Here is a 27369-nt window from a genome sequence, read left to right as displayed (position 1 = left end):
TTCAGAGGTAATACAGCTGTTAAATTATTGCTAACAATTGGCTAGAGCTGTGAGTAGCAGCCTACCTCTGCTTAGATGGGAATGAGAGCTATGGTCTGTTACAGACCCTGTAATTCACTGTTGACTATTGAACATGGACACTGAAGCCAAGTATTCACTTATTTTATTTTTTAAAAGATTTTATTTATTTATTTGACAGCGAGAGAACAAATACAAGCAGGGGAAGTGAGAGAGGGAGAAGCAGGCTTCCCACTGAGCAGGGTGCCCCATGTGGGGCTTGATCCCAGACCCTGAGCCCAAGGCAGACACTTAATGACTGAGCTACCCAGGCGCCCCCCCCCCCCAAGTACTCATTTATTGTAGTGCTTTTGCTTTTCTTTTTAGCCACTTCACTCATTTATGTAACCTTATTTTGCTTTCTGTAGGCATTTAAGTTTATGGTACTTCTTTAGGAACATGTGCTTTATGTTTTTGTGGCCCTTGGTTTGAACTAGTGGGAACAGGAATTATGTGTACCCCTTATTGTATATGAAGCAGTGCTATCAGAGAAGGCCCATGCTCTACTTTTCCCTTTTTGCATCAATGTGTTGCCCTTTCTCAAAACAAAACAAAAAAACCAAAAACTCACAAAACATCTTGAATGTTTACATTCAATAAATGTGCAGACACTGTGACAGGTGTTTTAAAGGGGCTTTGCCATCATGGAGCTTATAACTTAATAGTTATTGAAATCATTACAGAAGTAGCTATGCAGTTACAATTGTGATCCTTGCAAAGGAGGAAGGAAAATATATAACCTAATTTGTGTGATAGAGGTAGACTTCTCTAAGGAATGTAGTCTAAACTATAAATATGAATTTGTTAGCCATAGTTGAGGGGTTGGGCAGAAATTTGGCATATGGGGGAAGGAGCTTTCTAGACAGAATTATATGTGCAAAGCCTGTGAATCTAGAAAGGATTTGGAGTTGATTTCAAGAGATTGAAAGCCCTTCAAAACACATGTATGTTTATTTTTAAAATGTTGTCTTTATTCATTAATGCAAGTATTTTGAAAAAAAAACTGTTTGTGAACTTTTCTACATAAAATTCCAAAAAGATCTTCCTCTCATATCTAGTGTTCAGTTGATATAAGCTGATGGTCCTAAACATGGATCATCCTAAAATATACTGAAAGAACTATAGATTGTTTTATTTCCCTGTCAAACATCTTACTTTATTTTTGTAAAAATTTTGAATTAAGTAGTCTCTACATTCAACATGGGGCTCGAACTCATAACCCTAAGATGAAGAGTTGCATGCTCCACTGACTGAGCCAGCCAGGCATCCCTCCCTGTTAAACTTTTAAAAAAGTTAAGGCTAAAACATGCAGTTTTAAGAAATAATATTTGGAGATCCTTTGTAAACTTTGCCCTGTTTCCCAAATGGTAATGTTTTGCAAAATAGTATTATAAAATCATAACGAGGCTATTGACGTTGATAAAATCCACTGTATGTACTCAGGTTTCCCTAGTTTTACTTGTCTTTGTGTGAATTTTTATAGTCTAGTTACCTATGTATCTACCACTGTGGTCAACATACTGAATGGTTCCAGCCCTCCAAGGATTCCTAGTGCTATCCTTTTATAACCATTAGTGAACCTCTGGTGATCACTAATTAAGACTGTCTGTAGTTTGTGATATTTTGTCATTTCAAAATATTATATAAATGGGACCATATGTTATGTAACCTTTTGAGATTGGCTTCTTTCCATCCACATAACTCCTGGGAGATCTGTCCAAATTGTTGCATGTATCTGTGGTTCATTCCTTTTTATTGCTGAGTAGCGTTCCATGATGTGGATATACCACAGTTAAATCATTTACCTAATGAAGGAAATATGGGTTGATCTGGTTTATGACTATTACAAATAAAGTTGCTCTGAACATTTGTATGCTAGTTTTTGTGAATATAAGTCTTCAAAGCTGAGATAAATGGCCAGGTGGTCACCTACATGTTTAGTTTTTTAAGAAACTGTCAAAGTGTTTTCTGGAGTGACTGAATCATTTTATAGTTTGACTAGCAGTATAAGAGACCCAGTCTCTCTTCATTCTCACTAGCGTTTGGTGGTGTCACTATTTTTTATTATGGCTGTTCTGATAAGTGTATAGTGATAATCTCATTTTGAGTTTCCCTAGTGGCAAGTAATGTTGAACATCTTTTCATGTGCTTATTTGCCATCTGTACATCCTTTTTAAGGAAATGTTCATGTGTTCTGTCCCTTTTCTAATAGGATTTTTAAAAATCATGTTTTGAGAGTTCTTAATATATTATAGTTATTAGTCCTTCATAGGATATGTGGTTTGCAGATATTTTTTCTCACCTGATAGCTTGTCTTTTCATCCTCTTCAGAGGGTTTTTCACAGAACAGATTTTTAATTTTCATGAGACCTGTCAAATATTTTTAACAGAGCAATAAAAATAATTAATTAATTAAAAGATTTTATTTATTTATTTGACAGACAGAGATCACAAGTAGGCAGAGAAGCAGGCAGAGAGAGAGGAGGAAGCAGGCTCCCCGCCGAGCAGAGAGCCCAACGCAGGGCTCGATCCCAGGACCCTGAGACCACGACCCGAGCAGAAGGCAGAGGCCTTAACCCACTGAGCCACTTAGCCACACTGAGGCGCCATGTTAGGCGCCTCAAAAATACTTAATTTATTTAAAAAAGGGCTTTTGGGGCACCTGGGTAGCTCAGTGGGTTATGTGTCTGACTTTGATTTCAGCTCAGGTCTCCAGCTCAATATTTCAGGGTCATGAGTTTAGGCCCCATGTTGGGCTCCATATTGAGTGTGGAGCCTACTTAAATAAAATAAAAATAAAAAGATAAAAAGTGCAAAAGAGCTTATAACGAAAAGCAGGGTCCTTTTCCACACTTGGTCCCTTTTCAAAGAGGCAGCCGTTTAAGTGTGTTTTAACTTCTTTGAGAGGTTGTTGTCCTAGCACTCAAATCTTTTGTAAAGGTAACACCATTATACTGCCATTTCTTAGTTTATCAAATTAAGACAATTAAATTCCATAATGAAAGATGAGGATTTAACTCAAAACACTCCCAAGTTTTGATAATAATTATTTTAGTTCTAAATTTTATTAGCTACTTTTATATTTCTAAATAATGTATTTAAACCTTTGTTTTCTTTTCCATCAGCTTTAGACAATGGAAAAAATTTAACATCAGTATTTTTTGTCTATAATCTGATTTCAGGCCTTTTCAAATTCTTCTAGTCATTCTATGAATATTATTTGTTGGGTGTTTCCTATATGCCAAGCACTGTTGAATTTTGGAGATGAAAAGGACCAGAAGAAATAAAAAATCATAGACCTTAATAGAGCTTACATTCTTGTATGAGAGATACAGCAATTCATAATAAGAAAGTAGTATGTTAGAAACTGATAAGGGCTGGAGAGAGAAATATAGCAGAGAAGGGTATAGGAAATGTTAGAGGATTTCCAGGTTTAGATAGGGTTACATAAAGAATGTTTCACTGATATGACATTTGATTAAAATTTCTTAAGTGATGTCTGCTGTTATCTGGGATAAGTGCAGTCCAGGCATAGAGAACAGCAAGTGCAAAGGTCCTGAGGTAGCAATGTGCCTGGAATATTTGAGAAATGGCAAGGAGGTTAGTGTGTCTGGAGGAGAGTGATGGAGAGAAGTGGGAGAAGAGGTCAAAGAAGTAAAGGGGGAACCAGAATATGTAAGGACTTACAGGACAGTGTAAGGAATTCAGGTGTTACTCTTAGCTAGGAAGGCATTTAAGGGTTTTGAACAGAGGAATGACATGATGGGATTCAAGATTTTAACAGGATCGCTCTGGCTGCTGGATTAAGAATAGACTGAAGAGTGAACAATTTTTATTTGTTGATTATGCCTTGTTAAAGCTGGAGAAAAAAATTAAAAGAAGCTATTTAAATAAAATTAAAGAGGAGAATAGACTGAAGGGGGAACAAGGGTAGAGGCAGGAAGACCAATTAGGAGACTACTGTATTTATGTATGTATGTATGTATGAACGTATGTACGTATGTATGGAGGGTCAGTGGCTGCCTTTGGCTTAGGTGGTGCTCCCAGGGTCCTGGGAGTGATCCCTGCATGGGGCTCTCTGCTCAGTGGGCAGCCTGTTTCTCCCTCTCCCTCTGTTCTTGTTCTGCATGCTTGTGTTCTCTCTGTCAAATAAATAAATAAAATCTTAAAAAAAAAAAAGGTTTATTTATTGTAGAGAGAGTGCAAGTGTATGTACATACAAGTGGGAGGGGGAGAGGAAGAGAACCCCAGGCAGACTCTGCAGTGAATGTGGAGCCTGGCGTGGGGCTTGACTCCATGACCCTGTGATTATGACCTGAGCCAAAACCAAGAAGTTGGATGCTCTACCAGCTGTGCCACCCAGGCACCCTCTGAAAATATTTAGGCAACATATGCCTTTGGCTAGACCAGAGTAGAAATAGATGAGGAGTGGTGAGATGCTGGGTTTTTTGATTGGATGTGGATTATGAGAGAAAGGGTGATAACAATGATACCACATTTTTGGTTTCAGCACTAGAAGAATGGAGTTGCTGCTAGAGGAGATGAACAGGAGTGCAAGAGAAGGTCAGGTTTAGATGTATTGAAGTTGAGGGACGGCTGGGTGGCTCAGTTGGTTAAGCAGCTGCCTTCGGCTCAGGTCATGATCCCAGCGTCCTGGGATGGAGTCCCACATCGAACTCCTTGCTCAGCAGGGAGCCTGCTTCTCCCTCTGCCTCTGCCTGCCATTCTATCTGCCTGTGCTCGCTCTCTCCCCCCCCCTCTCTGATAAATAAATAAAATCTTTAAAAAAAAAAAAAAAGATGTATTGAAGTTGAGCTGCCTTTTCATTGGACAGTTGGAGGCAATTGTTGGCAAATCTGGATGGAGCTCAGGGGGATGGTGTAACTAACTGGAGGTTTAAATTGCACAGTCATAAGTATGTGGATGGCACTCAAAGCCGAGTCTGGATAAGATCATTAAGGAAGTGGGTAAAAGTGGAGAAGAGCTCCAGGGACTCACTGAGGCTACCAGCATTTAGAGGTTAGGAAGGGACATGAAGCCAAACCACCAAAAGATAACTGAGGAAGAGCCAAAGTATGATTTGTGTTGTGTTTCATTGCTCTTTTACATTTTGTCATGTTTGCTTTTGGACTTTTCTTTCCCTATATTTCCCAAGGTTATGTAACTGGTCTAACTGGTTATAGGTAACGTTCTATTTTTTTTTTTTGTGAAAATCTTTACTTAGTCCCGTTTCCTTGGATCATGGTCCCCAACCTCGCAAATTTGTTTTTCACTTCTTTATGCTCATTATGGTTATGTTTAGTCGTCTTTGTATGAAATATTAAATGTGTAGATAGTTTCGAGGAAGTGAAAAATGTTACCTGTAATTCTGCCACCCAGAGGCTAATTGCTGTAAACATTTTGGCATATTTTCCCTCTTTTTTGTGTGTGCACTTCATATATGTGTAATTGACATGTGTAAAGTAAAAGTTTGTTTGCTGACCTTTTTTGCTTAACAACATGAAGTTGTTCCCATGACAGTTAAAACTCTTAGTAACATTTTCCCCAAGTTTTTTTATTTTAAAAGTTTAAACCCACAGAAAAGATGAAAGGATATTGCACATTTGTTCTCTCTGTATGTATGTATACACACACATATATAAACACACATATGTAAAATACCTGTTTTGGGGGGCTGAATTATTTGAAACTAAGCTGCAGACATCTCAGTTACCCTTATATACTTTAGTATCATTCCCTATCATGTAATACATTAGCTTACATTATCGTAATACTGGTATCACACGTAAGAAAATATTAATTCAGTAGTACCTAGCAAAATAGTTCCTACATAGATTTTCACAGTTGTATCAGATGTCAAAATATACTTTACAATGAACATTGTCTCAAGTATGTTTATTTTTCTATTTAGTTATCCAGGATCCAATCCAGGTTTTTTACACATTATATCTGGTTTTTTCAAACTTTTTTTTTTTTTTAAAGATTTTTATTTATTTATTTGATAGAGATCACAAGTAAGCAGAGAGGCAGGTGGTGGGGGTGGGTGGGAAGCAGGCTACCTGCTGAGCAGAGAACCCAATATGGGGCCGATCCCAGGACCCTGGGATCATGACCTGAGGTGAAGGCAGAGGCTTAACCCACCCAGGCACCCCTCAAACATTTTTAATAGCTGCATAATATGTAATTTTATGGATTAGGAAATTATTTAATTATTTCCTTAATGCCGGCCTTATAGGTATTTCTTAATCACAGTAAACATTGAGAAATAAGTTTGTACAAGGATTTTTGCACATTTCAAATTATTTCTTGAAATTATGGAAATTATTGGGTTATAAACATTTTTTAGAGCTTTTTTAGAAACATCTCTTTCCAAATTGTTCTCCAGAAGATTCTTTTAGTTTATAGCAAACTAAATAGTTTAGTGTTATAAATAGTATATAATGACAGTGCTCATCTGACCTTAGGTTTGGGCAATGATGAATGATAGTACAGTATTTTTAATTTTTTTTTAAAGATTTTATTTATATATGTGAGAGAATGAGAGAGAGAGAGCATGAGAGGGGAGAAGGTCAGAGGGAGAAGCAGGCTCGATATGGGACTGATCCTGGGACTCCAGGATCATGACCTGAGCTGAAGGCAGTTGCTTAACCAAATGAGCCACCTAGGTGCCCTGTAATTTTTTTTCTCCTAATTTGATGGGCAACAATTAGTTTCTCTGTCTTTCTACATGTTTAAAGATACTTGTGTTTCTTTTTTTATGAGTTGTCTGTTCATTTATGTCTTAGGGTTCTTCATATGAATTCCTTATGTTCTGTGGACACTATTCTATTTGTTGGAGTATTTTTTCTAATTGTTGTCTTCTACTTTTGTTTATAATGTTTTTTGACCTGTAGTGTTAATTTCCTTTAAATATACAGGCCTCTTACCAGAATTTTATTCAGACTGTCTGATTCTATATACTCTAAGGTTTTTCTTTTTACTAAAATATTTTTGTGAACTGTTGATGTATTTTTGAGTCCCTTCAGTGCACATTTAATGCATATCTTCTTCTTCTTCTTTTTAAAAATATTTTATTTATTTATTTGACAGAGAGAAATCACAAGTAGACAGAGAGGCAGGCAGAGAGAGAGAGAGAGGGAAGCAGGCTCCCTGCTGAGCAGAGAGCCTGATGTGGGACTTGATCCCAGAACCCTGAGATCATGACCTGAGCTGAAGGCAGCAGCTTAACCCACTGAGCCACCCAGGCGTCCCTAATGCATATCTTCTCATGTCACTTGTCAGTAATTCTCTTGAGAGTAAGATTTTTCTCTCCCTGGTTATATTTTTTCAGAGAAAGGTAAAATTCCAAGTATGTTTGTTCCTTCCTTCTGTTAAGTATTTGTGCTATTTAATTCTGCACAATGATTTTTGAGTTGTCAGGTGCTTTCTGTAGAAAGAAGCACTAATGGGGGCCACGCCTTTTACGTTTTTCAAATTTGCTTAAGATGTTGGTGTGTGGGGATCTCACAAATAAATTTCGAAAGATGCTTTGAGCAAAGTGTCTGAACCTGTCTGGAAAGACATAATTGTGTCTTTCTGCTGTTTAGTGTTTTGGGAATCTCAGTGGAATCTGCTCCTCCTGTGGGGGAAGAGAAGGAAGAAGACATGGAAGAGGAGGAGGAGGAAAAGGAAGAAGATACTAGAGATGGAACTATCACACACTCCCTTGGTGCTGAAGGTAGCTTTATGCTTTTTCTGTATAGTAGATTGTTCTAAGTCCCTTTAACATAAGCATGTAGATATCTAAATATTTCTTTATTGGTGGGGCACCTGGGTGGCTCAGTCAGTTGAACGTCTGCCTTCAGCTCAGGTTATGATCCCAGAGTCCCTGGATCAGAGCCCTACTTTGGACTCTGGTCTGTGGTGAGTCTGCTTCTCCCTTCCCCCTCCCCCTACTCCTCCTTGCTCTCTCACTCTCTCTTAAATACATGAATAAAATCTTAAAAAAAAAAAAATTCTCTTTATGGGGTCTTAGATTTCTCATCATTAAATTGAAAATAGTCATTAAGAAATTTGCAGTTGTCTAAGATACTTCACCTAATTTGATGTTCAGGAATTTGATACTTATTGGATAGTCCCCATTCTGCATATTGACTCTTCTTTTTGCATTTGTTTTTCATGTATTTTGGGGATGTATGCTTTGCGTGTGGAAGTACAATCTGAATTGCTATGTGTGGGTATGGTTTATGTATATTTTTAGAAAGTAGACATGGACTACCTATATATTAGGTGCTCCTAAGGTTTTATAATGTGTAATTTTTTGCTTCATTACATATTTTTCCTCTTCATTTTTAGTGCCTTTATTCTTTTTATTTGTTTTCTGTTTTTGTTTTTTTTTTTTTAAGATTTTATTTATTTATTCGACAGAGAGAGATTACAAGTAGGCAGAGAGGCAGGCAGAGAGAGAGGAGGAAGCAGGCTCCCTGCTGAGCAGAGAGCCCGATGCGGGACTCGATCCCAGGACCCTGAGATCATGACCTGAGCCGAAGGCAGCAGCTCAACCCACTGAGCCACCCAGGCGCCCCTGTTTTCTGTTTTTTTTTAAAGATTTATTTTTTTTAAGCTTTTTTTTTTTTTTGGTAAAGATTTCATTTATTTGACAAAGACAGACACAGTAAGAGAGGGAACATATGCAGGGGGAGTGGGAGAGGGAGAAGCAGGCTTCCTCCTGAGCAGAGAGCCTTATGCAGGGCCTCTATCCCAGGACACTGGGATCATGACCTGAGCTGGAGAGGGATCATGACCTGAGCTGGAGGCAGTCGCTTAATGACTGAGCCACCCAGGTACCCCAAGATTGATTTATTTTAAAGAGAGAGAATGTGAGTGAGCGCAGGAGCTGGGGGAGGGGCAGAGGGAGAGAATCTCAAGCAGACTTCCGTCTGAGCGTGGAGCCCTGCAGTGCTAGGTTCAATCTCATAACCCTGAAATTGTGTCCTAAAGCAAAATCAAGAGGTGGGATGCTTAACCCATTGAGCCACCCAGGTACCCCCCACTTTGAGTTCCTTTATTCTTAATTTTATTTTGAAAAGCTTTGTGGTAAGTCTTTGGTGTGGAGGACTTAAAATGACCCCCCCCCCACCCTTTTTTTTTTTTTTTTTTTTGGCTAAGGAACAGCACCTTACACAATGCATAATATTGTGGGATGCTACCTAATTTCTTGGGATTTTGTTTCTAGATTCTGCCTCATCACAGCTGGGCTTTGGAGTTCTGGAACTGTCTCAGAGCCAGGATGTTGAAGAACATACTGTGCCATATGAAGTAGCTAAAGAGCCTCCACTGTCAGTAACCACCAACTCTACTTATACTAGGCTGTCTGATGTGGATGCTAATACTGGTATGAAACATGTTTTCTGGCATTTGGAATTGTGAATAAGCATTTTTCTCCTGAGCTAGAGCTAGTTGTTTTTTTCCTTGATACATGTTATAGTTTCTAAGTTAATATAATCTAAGTTAATATAGTAAGGTTGTCTGGCAAATGCTTGTCAGTTGATGGCTTGCAGATTAAGTTTTTGTAAGTGGGTTACTGGTTATTTTCCTTTTTTGAAATGATGCCTGTATATATTTTGAAATTGGACTTCTCTTTTTATTAAAATCTTTGCCATTTAAAAAGCATTTGGGATTGCTGCTAGTACCTTGAAAAATTAAATGTCTCTTTCCTGTCTTTTAAAATTTCAAGGGAGTAAGCATGAAGAACAGTCCATTGAAGATACCCCCACAGCAGAACAGCCCAGCAAGGGTGTCCCTGTGGCAGCACAGCCCAGTAAGGATGTACATGTGGTCGAAGAGCAAAACTCACCACCTGGAAGGTAAACCCTGCTCTTTCTAGAAAGTATTTTTGAGTTTTTGTTTTAGGGGCACACTTGCTTTACTTGGCTAGGTGGAAGCATATTTAGAAATTGTTGCCTTTTCTCCCCCTTATAATGTGCATATTTCTGGTCTGGTGGAAACACTGATTATTTACAAATTCTTGCTGTGTCCTCATCTCATCTTTAGGTATATTACAAAGTCATTTTATTGCTGCTATAACTATAAGCATGACTCCTCTTTTTTTTTTTTTTTTTTAAAGATTTTCATTTTTTTTTTTTTTTTTTAAGATTTATTTATTTATTTATTTGACAGAGAGAAATCACAAGTAGGCAGAGAGGCAGGCAGAGAGAGAGAGAGAGAGAGGAGGAAGCAGGCTCCCTGCTGAGCAGAGAGCCCGATGCGGGACTCGATCCCAGGACCCTGAGATCATGACCTGAGCCGAAGGCAGCGGCTTAACCACTGAGCCACCCAGGCGCCCCAAGATTTTCATTTTTAAGTAATCTCTACACCCAGTGCATGGGCCTCGAATTCACAACCCCAAGATCAAAAGTCGCGTGCTCCACCAACTGAGCCAGCCAGGTGCCCTATAAGCACGACTCCTTAATCTTTGCTTGTTACTTCTCTCTGATCTTTGTCTACAGAGGCACTGCTTATGGGAGGACTTCTACCCTCTCTAGTGTTATGAGAGGTCACATGACTATTTGAAAATCTGTTCCTATATTGAGGAGCACCCAAATTGCTTTGGGTCCTCAGGTATCCTGTGTCTGAAAGTTTCTGGTATAGCTGTAAAGAGGTATTCTTTTCCCAAGTCCTCTGGGCCCTAACTTGGTAGGAATTAGGCATATTTCTCTGCTCTGCCTGTGGTGATTGTTGTATCCTAAACTTCATTACCTCCGGTCAGCAGCTCAATATGGCAGAGGAAAAGTGGGATGTGTCCAGTTTAGGGGAGATAGTGAATAAACATTGTCTGTAATGTGAGGAATGGGGTCCTGAATAAAGCTGAATATCAAGAGAAGTTGTCTTGCCAATGCAAAATATTCAGCCTAACTTGGGCCGACTTTTTAAGCTTTTCTTAGGAAGTTGCTCTTGTAGCTAGCTATGCTATCACTTTAGTATGTGAGTCTCCCAAGTCTCTGGAAAGGGGCCAGGATTGAGAATCTTACACGTATGAGTAGTATTGGTATGAAGGATTCTTGGTTTGGGGCTTAGGTTGAGCAGATCAGATGGTCAAGGCCAGCAAAAGATGGTGTGTGGCAGTAGCACCCCGGGTTATTCACACCCAAGCTCTTTTTTGTGGAAGGTCTTCATTAGGACTGGCATTGTTGTGGTCTGGATCAGAATCCTTCATGCTTCCCTAGATAACAGTGTATGTAACACAAATCCTTAAATCACTTATCAGAAATCTTGGCCAGCATGCTGCACAGCTGTGAGCAAAGTTGAAAAGAAATATTGGTGTGAGAAACAGGCTTTGAAATGGGCTAAGGATTTTATACTACAAAAAGTAGCTTAATTCACTTCCAGCGATTATTTATATAAACTGGAACCACTGGAAAATTTGAAATTATTAAAGGAAAACACAAAACAGAAGAAGCTTGTTAATTCAGAGGTGAATGCATTTGAACATAGCAACTTTTTTCTCCTGGTGATTTGAATTTCCTAGGTCAGAGGAAAGTCCCAAAGTATCTCTTGCTGCTGTGGAAACAAATGAACGAGTAACTGCTCAAGAACTCTTGCAAGGTGGACTGAAGATTCAGAAGTCACCAGAGCCTGAGGTTTTGTCAACTCAGGAAGACTTGTTTGACCAGAGCAATAAAACAGGTACAAAGAGTAATTAGTTGCTGTAGCTCCTTTTCTCCAAAGGTCTAAACTTTATTTCTGTTCGGAGGCGACATTTAAGTTAGAAGGCACTTTATAGGTATGTAGGCTTGTTTGTAATGTGGAAGGAAAATGTGTTTCTACCTGATTAATGAGAAGGGCTTTTTGCGAATGGTTGCTGGTTAACATTTTAACATAGTTTTCTCTCTCTGTTGTAGATGGAAATAGGAATAATACTAATATAGTAAATTTAATATTGTGGACAGAGTAGCTATTTCTGTCATCATAGATCTTTAGATCTTAACTATCATGATAATTAAGGGTAAGTTTTCATAATCACCTGGACAACAGTTTACCTACTCATCTGTCAGACATAGGAAGTTACGGCCTAGCAGAAAGAACATAAAACTTAGAAGACTGGGTGGTGTTTGTTTCACATTTTGTTAACCTCCACCATTCCCCCATTCCAAGACCTGACAGAGCCAGAGAGCTTCAGTAACAACCATTATGTTGTTATAAGAAGGGAAGAAGAGAAGGTTTTATTCCTTTACTCTGCTGTGAATATGTTCAAGACATATATATTGGTTATAAGGAGGGAAGAAAGAGAAGGTTATATTCCTTTACTCTGCTGTGAATATGTTCAAGACATTCAGAGGGTCACCAGAAAAACTTTTTTGGCCTCTCACTGAAGCTATTAGGTTGTATTTAAGAAATTCCTTTTATTTTATTTAATTTTATTTATTTTATTTTTTTTTAAGATTTTTTTTTAAATTTGAGAGAGAGTACGTGTGTGCGTATGTGAGCTGGGGCCAGGAGGTGGGGAGAGAGAGGGAGAGGGAGAAGTGGAGACCCCCCCCCCTCCTTTTCCCCTCACTGAACAGGAAGATCAAGGTAGCCCCAATCCCAGGACCCTGGGATACCAAGGCAGATGCTTAACTGACTGAGCCATCCAGCCACCCCAAGGAATTCCAGGTGCCGCCAAGGAATCCCCAAGGGATTAATGCAGCTGATACTCCCATTTGTTTCTGAGGAGAAGGGACTAACAGGAGATTCTTCATAGTATAAATCAGTGATGGCTGCTCATATATCCTTTTACTAATGCATTCGTATTTTCTGTCTCCTCTGAGGAGGTTCAGGCTCTTATCTTGAAAATTGCTGCATTCATATCATCAGGGTTCCCCCACCCAAGATTTTATTTATTTGTCAAAGAGAGAGAGTGAGAGAGCACACATGTGAGCATAAGCAGGGGGAAGTGGTTGGCAAGGGGAGAAGCAGACTTGCTGCTGAGCAAGGATCCCAGTGTGGGGCTCAATCCCAGAACCCTGGGATCATGACCTGAGCCAAAGGCAGACACTTAACTAACTGAGCCATCCTGGCATCCCTGTATCTTCAGGTGTTATGCGCATTGTTTTGACATCTCCCTTCTGCATCATGGCACGAGCTTTACATCACCTTAGGCAGACCTTGGAATAAAAGGCTCACTTGCTGTTTTATAATAGAAGCTTCACAAGACAGAAGAGCAGACAAGCAGAGGTATTAGGATTCTGCCTTTTTCCTCCAAGCTTTGGTCATGATAGAACTAAGAAGGGGCACCTGGGTGGCTCAGTCGGTTAAGCAAGTGCCTTCACCTCAGGTCATGATCCTAGAGTCCTGGGATTGAGCCCCACATTGGGCTCCTTGCTCAGCTGGGGAGTCTAATTCTGCCTCTCCCTCTGCCCATGCTCCTGTACTCTTCTGCTCACTCTCTCTCAAATAAATAAAATCTTCAAAACGAAACAAAACAAACACTAAGGAAAACTTTTTGTCAATTCTGTATTAAAGAAACCCATATTTTAGGGCCCCTGGGTAGCTCAGTGGGTTAACTATCTGTCTTCAGTTCAGGTCATGATCCTGGGGTCCTGGGATTGAGATCTGCATTGGCTCTGTGCTCAGCACAGATACTGCTTGTCCCTCTCCCTCTACCCCTCCCCTCCACTTACACACACACACACGCCTCTTTCTCTGTCTCTCTTTCAAATAAATGAGTAAAATCTTAAAAAAAAAAAGGAAAGAAAGAAAGAAACCCATAATTTAGCAGCAGGGGGCATTGAATGGTCACTCAGAATTTGTGTTAGCATCCATTTCATTGACTATACTACAATCAGAAAACAGTTTCTGCCCTCTTGGAACATGGTTAGAAACATGGATATTACTCTTCTTGCCGTACACAGTGGCTTCTTTCTTTTTCCTCTTCCCTTCCTTCTCCCCTTCCCTCCCTTCCTTTTTCCCTTACCTCTTTCTTTCCTCTTTCCGTCTTTTCTTTAATACAACTCCGTGATGTCAATCTGAGAAGCAAATGCAACTAGAATTTCTCTCTCTCTCTCTCTCTTTTTTTGAAAAATAGCTTCTGATGGTTGCTCTACTCCTTCAAGGGAAGAAGGTGGATGTTCTCTGGCTTCCACACCTGCTACTACTCTGCACGTCCTGCAGCTGTCTGGTCAGAGGTCTCTTGCTCAGGAGAGTCTTTCCACGTAAGTAAGCCTAAAATAGCTCTGCCAAGGAAACATGTATCTGAGCGTCTTAGGCTAAGATTGAAAGAACTAAAATTGTCTACTAGTCCAGAATTCTTTTTAAAACTAAAAGGCAAACTCTGGGCTTTAGAATTTTGGGGTTAAAAATTTAGTGGACCTGTTGAAGGCAGGTAGCTCTTCTTTTCTGTTTTGAGGTTTTATAGTAGTAGCCCAGAGGTTCCACTAGGAAGAAACTGCCCAGTTTATGTTCTCTTACACATCCAAAACGAGTACGCTGCTCCTCCATTTGACCAGCAGTTCTTTCCATTTAGCAGCATAGGAGTGGAAGAATAGGTTATACTAGAGTTGACAGTAGTTAGAGCTCTTTATTTATGGCAAAGAGGTTGCTTTTTTTTTTTTTTTTTTTTAAAGATTTTATTTATTTGACAGAGAGAGATCACAAGTAGGCAGAAAGAGAGGGGGAAGCAGGCTCCCTGCTGAGCAGAGAGTCTGGTGCAGGGCTCATTTCCAGGACCCTGAGATCATGATCATGACCTGAACCGAAGGCAGAGGCTTGATCCACTGAGCACCCAGGCACCCCTGCTTTTTTTTTTTTTAAACAAAAATGTGCATAATCTTTCTGATATTTCTAATTAGGAAAAAATGGTGTTAATCCCAGTTCTGCAGATGAATTTATTTTTTAGCACTTTCTCTTCTTTGTAATCATGATGTTCTTTTGTCAGATTGTTTATTTCTCTTATAATCATATGGCTTTACCCTTACTCTTTTTTTCTTTTTTTTTTCTATTCTAAGTTTGGATAGGTCTGGTATGAGAAATAGTTAAGTATTATTCATGGTTCTTCCGCCAACCTCTGGTAGCTGTTTGAGAGATCGCTAATAAGATTTGTCTGATTGACTTAGATATTTTTACTGTTAAAGTAAAAAACAAATACAAAACTGTGGCTATAATAAAATAACCTGTGAATTCTCTCTTTATATAAAGGAATTCCTCAGATCTTGTTGCTCCTTCCCCTGATGCTTTCCGATCTACCCCTTTTATCGTTCCTAGCAGTCCCACAGAGCAAGAAGGGAGAAAAGGTGAGCTCTCTTGATTTGTCTGTTGGTCTCAGATTAGAAGAGGAGGAACACTTCTGCCTTGCAAAATGTACTGTTTCTTTATTTGCTTGAACACTGGGACATTATTCAGTAGGGCTTGTGTCTGACTTACCTTCAGAGATGTGGCCTAGTATAAAGTGCTTTCCTTAGTCCTCTGCTCTCCTAGCACTGCACTGATTCTTATACCAATTCTGTATTATTGATTTAATTTTTAAAAAGATCCTTAAGGCAAAATGTTTATGTTTTTAAAGTTTAACTCAAAGAGGGAGCCTGGGTGGCTCAGTGGGTTAAGCCGCTGCCTTCGGCTCAGGTCGTGATCTCAGGATCCTGGGATCGAGTCCCGCATCGGGCTCTCTGCTCAGCAGGGAGCCTGCTTCCCTCTCTCTCTCTCTGCCTGCCGCTCTGCCTACTGTGATCTCGTTCTGTCAAACAAATAAATAAAATCTTTGAAAAAAAAATTTAAAAAAAAAATTAAAAAAAAAAAAAAGTTTAACTCAAAGTAGTATATTGTAGTAGTATATTAATGAAGAACTGGGTTTATTACTAATAGTCCAGTAGTTTCCAGCAGCATGCTGACATGCTTCTGGTGAAAGGGAACCAAAAATTCTTTTGCTATTTATTTATTTTTAAAGATTTTATTTATTTATTTGACAGAGAGACACACAGCAAGAGAAGGGAACACAAGCAGAGGGAGTGGGAAAGGGAGAAGCAGGCTTCCCGCTGAGCAGGGAGCCTGATGCAGGACTCGATCCCAGGACCCTGGGATTGTGACCTGCGCCGGAGGCAGATGCTTAACTGACTGAATCACCCTGGCATCCCTCTTTGCTATCATCAAACCACCCCTTTGCTATCATCAAAGCAATTTTAGCCAGGGAGTGGCAAGGAGGTAGTGGTAGAAAGTTTGACTTCATTCACATTGTCCTTCGTGGACCTAGTGATTTTATATTATTTTATTCACAAGAAAGAATTCCTTTTTACTTAATTTATCTCACTAAACCTCTTTTATTCTGTCCTAGTCTCATATCAAGTAACTCAAGATATTTCTTTTTCTTTTTTATTTTTTTTAAGATTTTATTTATTTATTTGACAGAGAGAGATCACAAGTAGGCAGAGAGGCAGGCAGAGAGAGAGAGAGAGAGAGAGAGAGGAAAGCAGGCTCTCCGCTCAGCAGAGAGCCCGATGCGGGACTCGATCCCAAGACCCTGGGATCATGACCTGAGCTGAAGGCAGCGGCTTAACCCACTGAGCCACCCAGGCGCCCCAACTCAAGATATTTCTTTCTTTCTTTTTTTTTTCTTAAAAAGGATTTATTTATTTATTTATTTATTTCAGAGTGTGAGATCACACATACACAGGGGAGGGGCAAAAAGAGAGGGAGAGAAGGAATCTGAAGCAGGCTCCCACCCAGTGCAGAGCCTGACATAGGTCTCAAATCTCATGACCTTGAGATCATGACCTAAGCCAAAATCAAGAGTCTGATGTTTATCTGAGACACCAAGGTGCCCCAGTCACTTAAGATATTTTTAAGTTCCTGCTACTTCTGCATGAAAACTTTTCCAATAAATTTCATGATTTTCTTTTTTATTATTTCACTTACGAATAATGATGTGATAGTTAATATTTACTGAGCACTTAGTGTATGCCAGGCATTGTTTTGTGTACTTCTCTTTGGTTCTAGGTGTTTTTCTTTGTTTTTTGGTTTGTTTTGTTTTTTCACTTTTCATTGAACCCTCACAACATTCCTGAGAAGTAGGTGCTACTTTTATCTCCATTTTACAGATGAAGAAATCAGTCATGAGAGAATTTACAACTAATAAGTCATAGAGGCAGGATTTGAACTCAGGCAGCTGCTTCCAGGGCCAGTGATCTTATCTGTTGTTTACATGCTTTCTATAATACCGTTCTGTCTCTACTGTCAAGTGATGTAAATATAGAAATATGTTTAACTGTTTTTCAGGTGCAGTTTACCCATGACAAAATTTAATCTTTCTAAGTCTTTCTAGGCCACTAAGTTTGTGTCTGGCTATTCGTCTTGAAATCAGTTATAGGTATCCAGATGGACTAGTACAACTTTAAGCATAACATGATTAATGATATCTTTAGTAAAAAATAAAAGTAATCCATTCTACAAAAAAATTCCAACGCAAGTTAAGTTTGATTTATACTTAAAACCATTTCTTCTACTCATAGTGTGAACATTGAAGATACATAAAAGTTACATTAAAAATGCTTTCTCCCTGACTGTAAAATAGTTAATACGCACTGTGGAAAGTTTGGAAAGCATATATGAAAGTAATGAGAAAATAAAAATCATGTGGATATCGCAGTCCAGCTACAATTAATATTAGGATATGTTTACTTTCATAATGTTTTCTATGCATAAAGAAGTATTTAACACACTTAGGAATATGTTAAGTATGTGATTCAGTGTTCTTTTTTTTAATGTAATATACTCTATTTTCTCCTGTCAAATGTATTTTAGAGTTAATGTATTTGCTTAATATGTGCCTCTTCGTGTGTCTATATTTGCTTGCTTCCTTCTTTTTCTTTATTTCTAAAATTATGAACCTAAAGCCTAATTGATTGATTGATTGATTGATTTGACAGAGAGAGAGAGAGAACAAATAGGCAGAGAGGCAGGCAGAAAGGGAGGGGGAAGCAGGCTCCCAGGGAGCCTGATGCAGGGCCGATCCCAGGATCCTGAGATCATGACCTGAAACGAAGGCAGTCACTTAACCCACTGGGCCACCCAGTCGCCCCCTTAAAGCCTTTTTTATATGTGGTGCTTAGAATAGTGGGTCTTTAATAAGTGCTTTGTCATGGTGACAGATCAAAAGTTGTTATGAAAATACTTACCACAGCTGTAGTAGCAGCTGAAGACTGGTAGCACCAGATTGCAACCTAGCATTAAACTGGGATGTGAGGTTGAAGTCAAGCGAAGCAGCAGGGGTAGGTATTAAAGTGAGGCATAGCCAGTACCATGAGTGTAGATTGCAGTGAAAAACCTAGTGGCATAGATAGTTTGTGAGAGTGGTCTAGAGGGAAGCCTGTTGGGGTCAAGTTGTAAAAAGGGGGGAAAGAGTTGTTGAATAACTATTGGGTAGCTACCCAGCTAGCTAGGTGGGTCCTGAGGGAGAGCCTGTTACCCTGCAGGTCGGTAGTATATTGCGGGAACACAGTGGGGAGGTGGTGGTGGGTGTGTGGGTGGGTGTGTGTGCGCGCGCACCAACGTGTTTGCTTTCTCCGTGGGCAATTTGTCTCCTGATTAATGGCTTGGTACTTCGTTCTTTGATAAATCACTGCTGATGGGCATTGTTAGATTTTTTTTCTTCTGTATTTGTCCTTGCATTCATCTCTCTGTGGTTAGCAGTTAAGGCAAATGTAATGAGTTCATAAATAAGTAGATATTAGAGTGGTGACAAGTTCTGCTTTTCAAGGCCTGTGGCAGAATATATGATGGTTAATTAGATGACATTAATCTGGATGTTCCTATGGCAAATATGAAAAACTGAGTTATAGTAGGGAAAGGGGTTCAGAGGAACCAAGTTAATGTTTCATGTGGACGAGTGGATATCCCCAGATGAACCCCATTTTCATCTCTATCTCCGAATTTTGGAAGTGTGGACTTTCCTCCTCCCATGGAAAGAAAGAATTGCTAGATTTCTGTGATGCAATCTACTGTTTATCTATCTGCTTTTCTGAAAATTACAGTTTTTTTAGGAATGGAAATTTCTGTAACATAATTGTTACTAGTGGTATTTTGAACATGAGTGATATTGATATGTTTTTCCTGTTTTAAACCAGATGAGCCAATGGATATGTCAGTGTTATCGGAAGGAAAAGGAGAGTCTTTTGAGAAGAAACTCGAGAATGATGAACCAGTGGAGACAGAAAATCCCCCTCTCCCACCTGAGTCCACTGTATCACCACAGGCCTCAACACCAGTATCGCAGAGCACACCAGTCTTTACTCCTGGGTCACTTCCTATCCCATCACAGCCCGAGTTTTCTCATGTGAGTATTGTAGAAAGAGTGTTTTCCTCCTAATGTTGTTGTTGTTGTTTTAAACCATCTTTGAGGTATAATTTATAAATCATAAAATTCACCTATTTTAAATGTATAATTTAGTGATATTTAATACACTTACAGAGTTGTGCAGCTGTCATCACAGTCTAGTTTTAGAACTCTTCCAGAGTCACTTATGTTTAAATTTTGTATTATGTCTTGAGCTTTTTGAAAATGTTCGTGCAAATTGGAGGGGATGTTAATCATAATTCTACTGTAACACAACTACTATCATTTTTGTCTTTCCACATGCCTACTTTTTTTTTTAAATGAAGTTGCTTATAGTGAACATATAGCTTTAATCTTTTTTCCAGGTAACTGCATCATAATGATTTTTCAGTGTTACACAGTCTTCATACTATCTTTTCCTTTTCCTCCGCCTCCTTCTTTTTTTATTTATTTATTTTTTAAGATTTATTTATTAGAGAGAGAGTGCATGCATGGGGAAAGTGAGAGGGAGAGAAGCAGAGTCCAACTCGGTGCTCTATCTCAAAACCATGAGATAGTGACCTGAGCCAAATTAAGAGTTGGATGGATGCTTAACTGACTGAGCCACCCAGGCACCCCCATACTACCTTTTCAAAACTTGTATAGTATTTCTCTGAGTGGATGTACCATAAGCTAATTAATCACTCCTGGATGGAGGGTATTAAGATGATTTTACGTTTTCAAATGAGAAGTTTTCTTCTAAAAGCAAGGGAAAACTAACATCTTTTCTGTGTAATTTTAAGTATTAAAATAATAGAGTGCAGGTTTTATTCATAGTGAATTGAAAGTCCTTAACTAAATCTAAGTGAGTATATTATATTTTCAGTCTAAATGCCTCTTATAAGACTGTAATCGGGGGGATTATTTTAGTGTTACTGGGAGAACTTCTTTCATGCCTTTCAATTTGTGGGTATTGTATGAAAGTTTATATTTAAAAAGGAACAGTAGTGAAATATACTATAAATTCAGTATAGAGATAGTAGGAAGAAAAGTTTTAAAATTTTGGAGCACCTCAGTGGCTCAGTTGGTTGTCTGCCTTTGGCCTAGGTTGTGATCCCAGGGTTCTGGGATCCAGCCCAGCTTCGCTTCCTGCTCACCAGGGAATCTGCTTCTCTCTCTCCCTCTGTGCTTTCTGTGCTCTTTCTCTTTTCTCTTTCACTCACTCGCTCTTTCAAATAAATAAAATCTTAAAAAAAAAGTTTAATTGCTTTCTGCAGTTTTTAAGACTTGTGTGTTTTGTTGGAAATTCCGTTTTATGCCAATCATTAGAAGTGACTTGGTGGGGTGGTTAAGAATGACGCTGGAGTCAGAACTTCCTAGACTTAGTTCTGGCTCTGCCATTACTGCCATTATGACCAGTTGGAACTGAGTCTCAGTTTCCTCATCAAATCAAATTGGGATATGGATACTACCTACCTCAAGGGTAGTTGTGAAGGTTACATGGGTTAATATATATCAAGTGCCTAGATTAGTGCCTTGCATGATCCAGAAGGGTTAGTTTTGCCAGCATTGAAGAAGTGAAGACATGGCTACCTAGAGGTGAAGTCAGTGTGCATACACTGTACATCTTTTAGTTTTTTCTTTTTCTGTGAAAGTTGTATGTGGATATATATAGTTCTAAAGAATCATCAGAGTTTAGGGATGAGCTATAAGCACTGACCAAGAGCACTGAGAAGAATTTTCTAAAAAAAGGTAGCTGATGTGAAAGAGATCAGTTACAGATGTTTATCAGTGATCAAACGGGACTTTGGGACTTACATGGAAATGTGTATCTTTGCAAAAAGGTATCCCTACCAGAAGAAGTGAAGCCTGGCCACAAAGAGATAACTGACTTTTTGAAGAACAAGGCACTGTTGAAGGAATTGCTTCACCTTCAGCATTTACTAAAGACCTCCAGAGCATTTATAAAACTAGCAATAAAAATTTGAGTCAAATAATGATGTTGAACATAGTTCAAAGGTCCTTTGAACCTAAGATGACTTAAATTTCTTTGGATTTATATTTTGAGATGCCTCAGTCAGTACAGTGGTCCAAGTCTCCAAAAAAAAAGAAAAAGAAAATAAACAAAAAAGTACCTTTACAAATCTTTCAAGAATACCTAAACAGTTTTTATGTTAAGGCTCTGTTTTTACTTAATAAACCTTATAAAAGCCAAAAAAGGAGTCAGATGGTTAAAACAAGTTCTCTCTTCACCCCCACCCAGAGACAACCACTTTCAGTTCCTTCAGCTTTTTCTTGTGTTATCTCCATAACTCTGTATATCATGATTGTATTTTTATGCACTCTCTATTTTTAATTTTTTAAAAGATTTTATTTATTTGTCAGAGAGATTGAGAGAGAGCATGAGCATAAGCAGGGGGAGCTGCAGGCAGAGGGAGAAGCAGGCTCCTCGCTGAGCAGAAAGCCCAAAGATGTAGGACTTGATCCTGGTATGACTAGGTCCCTGGGATCACGACCTGAGCCAGAGGCAGATGCTTAACTCACTGAGCCATGCAGACATCCCTCATGGATTCTTTAAAAAAATTTTTAGGGATGCCTGGGTGGCTTAGTTGGTTAAATGTCTGACTTGATTTTGACTCCCCAGTCATGATCTCAGAGTTATGAGATTGAACCTGGTGTTGGGCTTCACACCCAGCTGGAGATCTTCCCTCTCCCTCTGCTCCTCCCTGGCCCCCCCCAAAAATTTTTTTTAGCTATTTCCCCATCTTCTCAGTAAAGTTACATCATAATTTTGTTTAAATCATTATTGAATTTACATATTATGAATGTTGTTATAAACACTATTCAAAGCGGAATATGTGGAATATTATTTTTCATGTTTGCATAATTTCTTATTTTCTCTGGAATTAATAATATAGTTTTTAAATTTCTTTAGTTTTCTATAAATTTCTCACTTCATCAACCTTAGGCTCTCCATCAATTGTCAAAATCTCCTTTCAAGATGTTTGAGGGTCTCAAACTTCATCTCTTTGGAGAAACCTCTTTTGGAGACTCCTGATTTCTGATCTTTTCTTTTCTTTTTTTTTTTAAGATTTTATTTATTTATTTGACAGAGATAGACACAGCTAGAAAGGGAACACAAGCAGGGGAAGTGGGAGAGGCAGATGCAGGCTTCCTGCTGAGCAGGGAGACTGATGCAGGGCTCGATCCTGGGACCCTGGTATCATGACCTGAGCTAAAGGCAGATGCTTAATGACTGAGCCACCCAGGTGCCCCATTTAATCTTTTAAAGATTTTATTTGTTTAAGAGAGAGAGGGAGAGGGAGAAGCAGACTTCCTGCTGGGCAGGGAGCCTGATATGGGGCTGGTTCCCAGGACCCTGAGATCATGACCTGAGTTAGAGGCAGATACTTAACTGACTGAGGCACTCAGCACCCCCACCCATCCTGATTTCTAGTCTTTCCTGTTTTCTTCTATGCCTGGTGTGTTAATTCACCTCCTTTTCACCACAGTCCTTGGAGGTTGTCTTTATGTGTCTTTGTGTTGAATTCTTTTTGGGTTCCATGTCTTACTTGGTTCACTCTCTCATTTTGGTAGAGGACATTGTTTAATAGCATACTTTCTATTCTCATTTTTTTTTAAAGATTTTATTTATTTATTAGAGAGCACATAAGCAGACTCCCCTCTGAGTGGGGAGCCTGATGTGAGGCTTGATCCCAGGACCCTGATCATGAACTGAGCTGAAGTCAGATGTTTAACCGACTGAGCCCCCGAGGTGCCCCTCTACTCCCACTGTTGATTCATAGTTTGAAGAAGTATAGAATCCTAGGTTGGAAATAACTCCTTTTAATTTTTGAAGGCATTGTTCCACTGTCTTCAAACTTGCAGTGTTGTTGAGTAGTGTGCAGCCAGTTGGATTTTGATTTTTAATATGTAAGCTGTTTTTCTCCTTAATGAAATCTTGTAGGACTTACTCTTTTTGTCTCTAGTGTTCTGAAATTTCCAATTCCACAGCACAGGTTTATTTTTATTGTACTGGGTGGTTGTTAAACCCTCTTATTCTAGAAATTTGGGTCCCTTCAGTTCAGGGAGATTAGTTTAATTTCTTCCCCTTCGTCATTTCTTTCTTTCTTTCTTTTTTTTTTTAAATTTTATTTATTTATTTGACAGAAAGAGATCACAAGTAGGCAGAGAGGCGGTGGTGGGGTGGTGGGTGGTGGTGGGAGGAAGCAGGCTCCCCACTGAGCAGAGAGTTGGATATGAGACTGGATCCCAGGATGCTGAGATCATGACCTGATCTGAAGACAGAGGCTTAACCCACTGAGCCACCCAGGTACCCACCTTTGTTGCTCTTTTTAAGATTTTTTTTTTTTTAAGATTTTATTTATTTATTTTTCAGAGGGAGAGCGAGAGCGAGCACAGGCAGACAGAGTGAAAGGCAGAGTCAGAGGGAGAAGCAAGCTCCCCGTGGAGCAAGCAGCCCAATGTGGGACTCCATCCCAGGACGCTGGGATCATGACCTGAGCCGAAGGCAGCTGCTTAACCAACTGAGCCACCCAGGCATCCCTAAGATTTTTTCTTTTACTAGAATACCTGTTTTTGGGATTTTGAAACTCCTAGAATAGTCCTGTAATTTTCTTTTCTTTTTTTTTTAACTTTATAATTTTTAATTTTTTATAAACATATATTTTTATCCCCAGGGGTACAGGTCTGTGAATCACCAGGTTTACACACTTCACAGCACTCACCAAAGCACATACCCTCTCCAATGTCCATAATCCCACCCCCTTTTCCCAAACCCCCTCCCCCCAGCAACCCTCAGTTTGTTTTGTGAGATTAAGAGTCACTTATGGTTTGTCTCCCTCCCAATCCCATCTTGTTTCATTTATTCTTCTCCTACCCACTTAAGCCCCCAAGTCCTGTAATTTTCTTACTTTGTTTTGTACTTTACATTTCTGTCTTTGCAAAAAAAAATTTTTTTTTAATTTCTTTTTTTTTTTTTTTAAGATTTTATTTATTATTTATTTGACAGAGAGAGATCACAAGTAGGCAGAGAGGCAGGCAGAGAGAGAGGAGGAAGCAGACTCCCTGCTGAGCAGAGAGCCCGACGCGGGACTCGATCCCAGGACCCTGAGATCATGACCTGAGCCGAAGGCAGCGGCTTAACCCACTGAGCCACCCAGGCGCCCCCAATTTTTTTTTTTTTTAAGATTTCATTTATTTGAGGGCGCCTGGGTGGCTCAGCGGATTAAAGCCTCTGTCTTCGGCTCAGGTCATGATCCCAGGGTCCTGGGATCAAGATCGGGCTCTCTTGCTCCACAGGAAGCCTGCTTTCTCCTCTCTCTCTGCCTGCTTCTCTGCCTACTTGTGATCTCTGTCTGTCAAATAAATAAATAAAATATAAAAAAAAAAAGATTTTATTTATTTGACAGAGAGTGGAGGAGGGGCAAGGCGAGAGGGAGAAGCAGACTTCCTGCTGAGCCCTGTGCAGGGCTCAATCCCAGGACCCAGAGATTAACACCTGAGCTGAAGTCAGACGCTTAACCAACTGAGCCACCCAGTTGCCCCTCACCATTTTTTAAGGTGTATAATCCAGTGACTTTTAGTATATTCACAGAATTGTGCAATTAGTCTCCACAATCTAATTTTAGAACATTTTCGTCTTTCCCCCTCCCTCTAAAAGACCCCATGCCCATTAGCAGTCCCTCTATATCCCCTATCCCCAGCCCTAGCCAACTGTTAATCTACTCCATGTCGCTGTAGATTTGTCTTTTCTGGATTATTTCTTAAGTAGAATTATGCAATATGTAGTCTTTTGTTTTCTTTATTTTTTTATTTTTATTTTTTAAAGATTTTATTTATTTGTTTGTAAGAGAGAGAGTGAGAGCGAGCACAGGCAGACAGTGGAAGGCAGAGTCAGAGGGAGAAGCAGGCTCCCTGCGGAGCAAGTAGCCCGATGTGGGACTCCATCCCAGGACGCTGGGATCATGACCTGAGCCGAAGGCAGCTGCTTAACCAACTGAGCCACCCAGGCGTCCCATCTTTCTTTATTTTTTTAAAGATTTTATTTATTTATTTGACAGATCACAAGTAGGCAGAGAGGCAGGCAGAGAGAGAGAGGAGGAAGCAGGCTCCCTGCTGAGCAGAGAGCCCGATGTGGGACTCGATCCCAGGACCCTGAGATCATGACCTGAGCCAAAGGCAGCGGCTTAACCCACTGAGCCACCCAGGCGCCCTAAGATTTTTTTTTTTTTTAATTTATTTGACAGAGATCACAAGTAGGCAGAGAGAGAGGAGGAAGCAGGCTCCTTCCTGAGCGGAGAGCCGATTTTGTTTTCTTTACATTAGCATGTTTTCATGGTTCATTCATGATGTGGCATGTATCAGAACTCCATTCCCCCCCTTTTTCTTTCTTCATTCCTTTTTATTCTGAATAGTGCTACCAGATTCTATGTATATAACACATTTTATTCATTCATCAGTTGATAGACATTTGGGTAGCTTCCCATTTTTGCTTATTGTGAATATGCTACTGTGTACATTCATGGACAAGATTTTGTGTGCACATATGTTTTTATTTCTCTTGTATATGCCTAGAAGTGCAGTTGCTGGGTATAATCTTCTTTAGACCTGAGTTATTAATTTCTTCTTCTGGGTTTTTAATTTAGAGACTGTTTTTTTCTCTGAATGTTCTTTTTGTTAAAAACAAGAACATGTTGTTTTGTTTTATGGGTATACTATCTTATCTGCCTCAGGATATTATTAATAGTTTTTTGAGAAATTTTTCTCTTTCCTGCAATAGTCGCTATTTCTTCAAATAGATTTTAGTTAGTTTTGATGTTTGACTTTAAAATTAAAGGGTTTCCTCAAGTGTCTGATAATCCTTGATTATCTGCTTTGAAAGTTTAATACCAGAACACTGATTCTAAGTTCTGAACTGGTGGTTGATACTTATTTCTGGGATTCACTGTAAAGTGGTCTGCTGGGCAATTTTGATGATCCCCTTGTATCAGTATCTTGATTTGTTTCAGCATGGTCAGTTTCCCCAGAAAACTGTCTAATCTCCTATCTCCTGTCTGTCATTCTTCTAGAAGTCTGTTGATGGAAGAGGGCTGGGGGTGTTGGAAGGCAGGTGCAGGTTCCATTCAGTATGTGAATTTTCACTTCATCTCTCTGTATTTGAGAGTTGAACAACAACAACTTCTTCTCCTTCTTCTTCTTTTAAAGTTTTTATTTTATTTTATTTTATTTTTAGTAATCTCTGCACCTAACATGGGACTTGAACTCACTACCCCAGAGATCAAAAGTCACATGTTCTTCCACTTAAGCCAGCCAGGCGCCCCTGAACTGCTTCTTAAATAGCTTTCCAACCAGTCCTGCTGTTTTTAGCTCCACCCTCACCACCACTTCCAGAGTCACCGGTGCTGCTGCCAAGTCCTGAATCTTTTTTTGGACGTGGTGGTTCTGTGGTGTAACTTGGGTTGCTTGGCTTTCTCCACTGCTGGCTTAGAATTCAGCTTTCACTAGTCTGTGAAATAGATGATGACTCTTCCAAAATTTTGTTGCAGTTATCATTTTTTCTGTTCTTTTTCTTGAAAATACATGTTTTTTAAAAAAATTTACTGGGGCGCCTGGGTCGCTTGGTTGGTTGGGATCTGCTTTCGGCTCAAGTCAGGATCCCAGGGTTCTGGGATCCAGTACCTTGTCTGGCTCCATGCTCAGTGGAGAGTCTGCTTCTCCCTCTCCCTCTCCCTCTGCTGCTTGTGTGCTCTCACTTGCTCACTCTGCCTCTCAATTGAATAAATAAAAAAATTTTTAAATAAAGCTTACTGTTTCTGGGGCGCCTGGGTGGCTCAGTGCATTAAAGCATCTGCCTTCAGCTCAGGTCATGATCTCAGGGTCCTGGGATCGAGCCCAGCATCGGGCTCTCTGCTCGGCGGGGAGCCTGCTTCCTCCTCTCTCTCTGCCTGCCTCTCTGCCTACTTGTGATCTCCCTCTGTCAAATAAATAAATAAAATCTTTAAAAAAAAAGTTTACTGTTTCTTAGTGGGGTT

The 27369-nt window shown here is 39.5% G+C and overlaps 1 protein-coding gene across 5 annotated transcripts in view; it reads left to right on the top strand.

Moving 5' to 3' along the window:
* Window positions 1-27369, top strand: part of TP53BP1 (tumor protein p53 binding protein 1) — a 78183-nt gene that overhangs the window by 2825 nt on the left and 47989 nt on the right. For all 5 annotated transcript variants that reach the window (XR_199297.3, XM_004751242.3, XM_013055468.2 and 2 more), the window contains exons 5-11: window positions 7644-7774; window positions 9272-9430; window positions 9773-9902; window positions 11564-11721; window positions 14102-14228; window positions 15211-15305; window positions 19128-19336. Coding sequence is in view for 4 of the 5 variants with exons in the window: in XM_004751242.3 (XP_004751299.1) it covers window positions 7644-7774; window positions 9272-9430; window positions 9773-9902; window positions 11564-11721; window positions 14102-14228; window positions 15211-15305; window positions 19128-19336 (1009 nt within the window). In the remaining variant the exon portion in view is untranslated. The remainder of the gene's footprint in view (window positions 1-7643; window positions 7775-9271; window positions 9431-9772; window positions 9903-11563; window positions 11722-14101; window positions 14229-15210; window positions 15306-19127; window positions 19337-27369) is intronic.

This window comes from Mustela putorius, unplaced genomic scaffold, assembly GCF_011764305.1.
Source record: "Mustela putorius furo isolate JIRA1106 unplaced genomic scaffold, ASM1176430v1.1 tig00003898_pilon_pilon_pilon, whole genome shotgun sequence".
NCBI classification, from domain to species: domain Eukaryota; kingdom Metazoa; phylum Chordata; class Mammalia; order Carnivora; family Mustelidae; genus Mustela; species Mustela putorius.
This window is presented reverse-complemented; position numbering and strand designations above follow the sequence as displayed.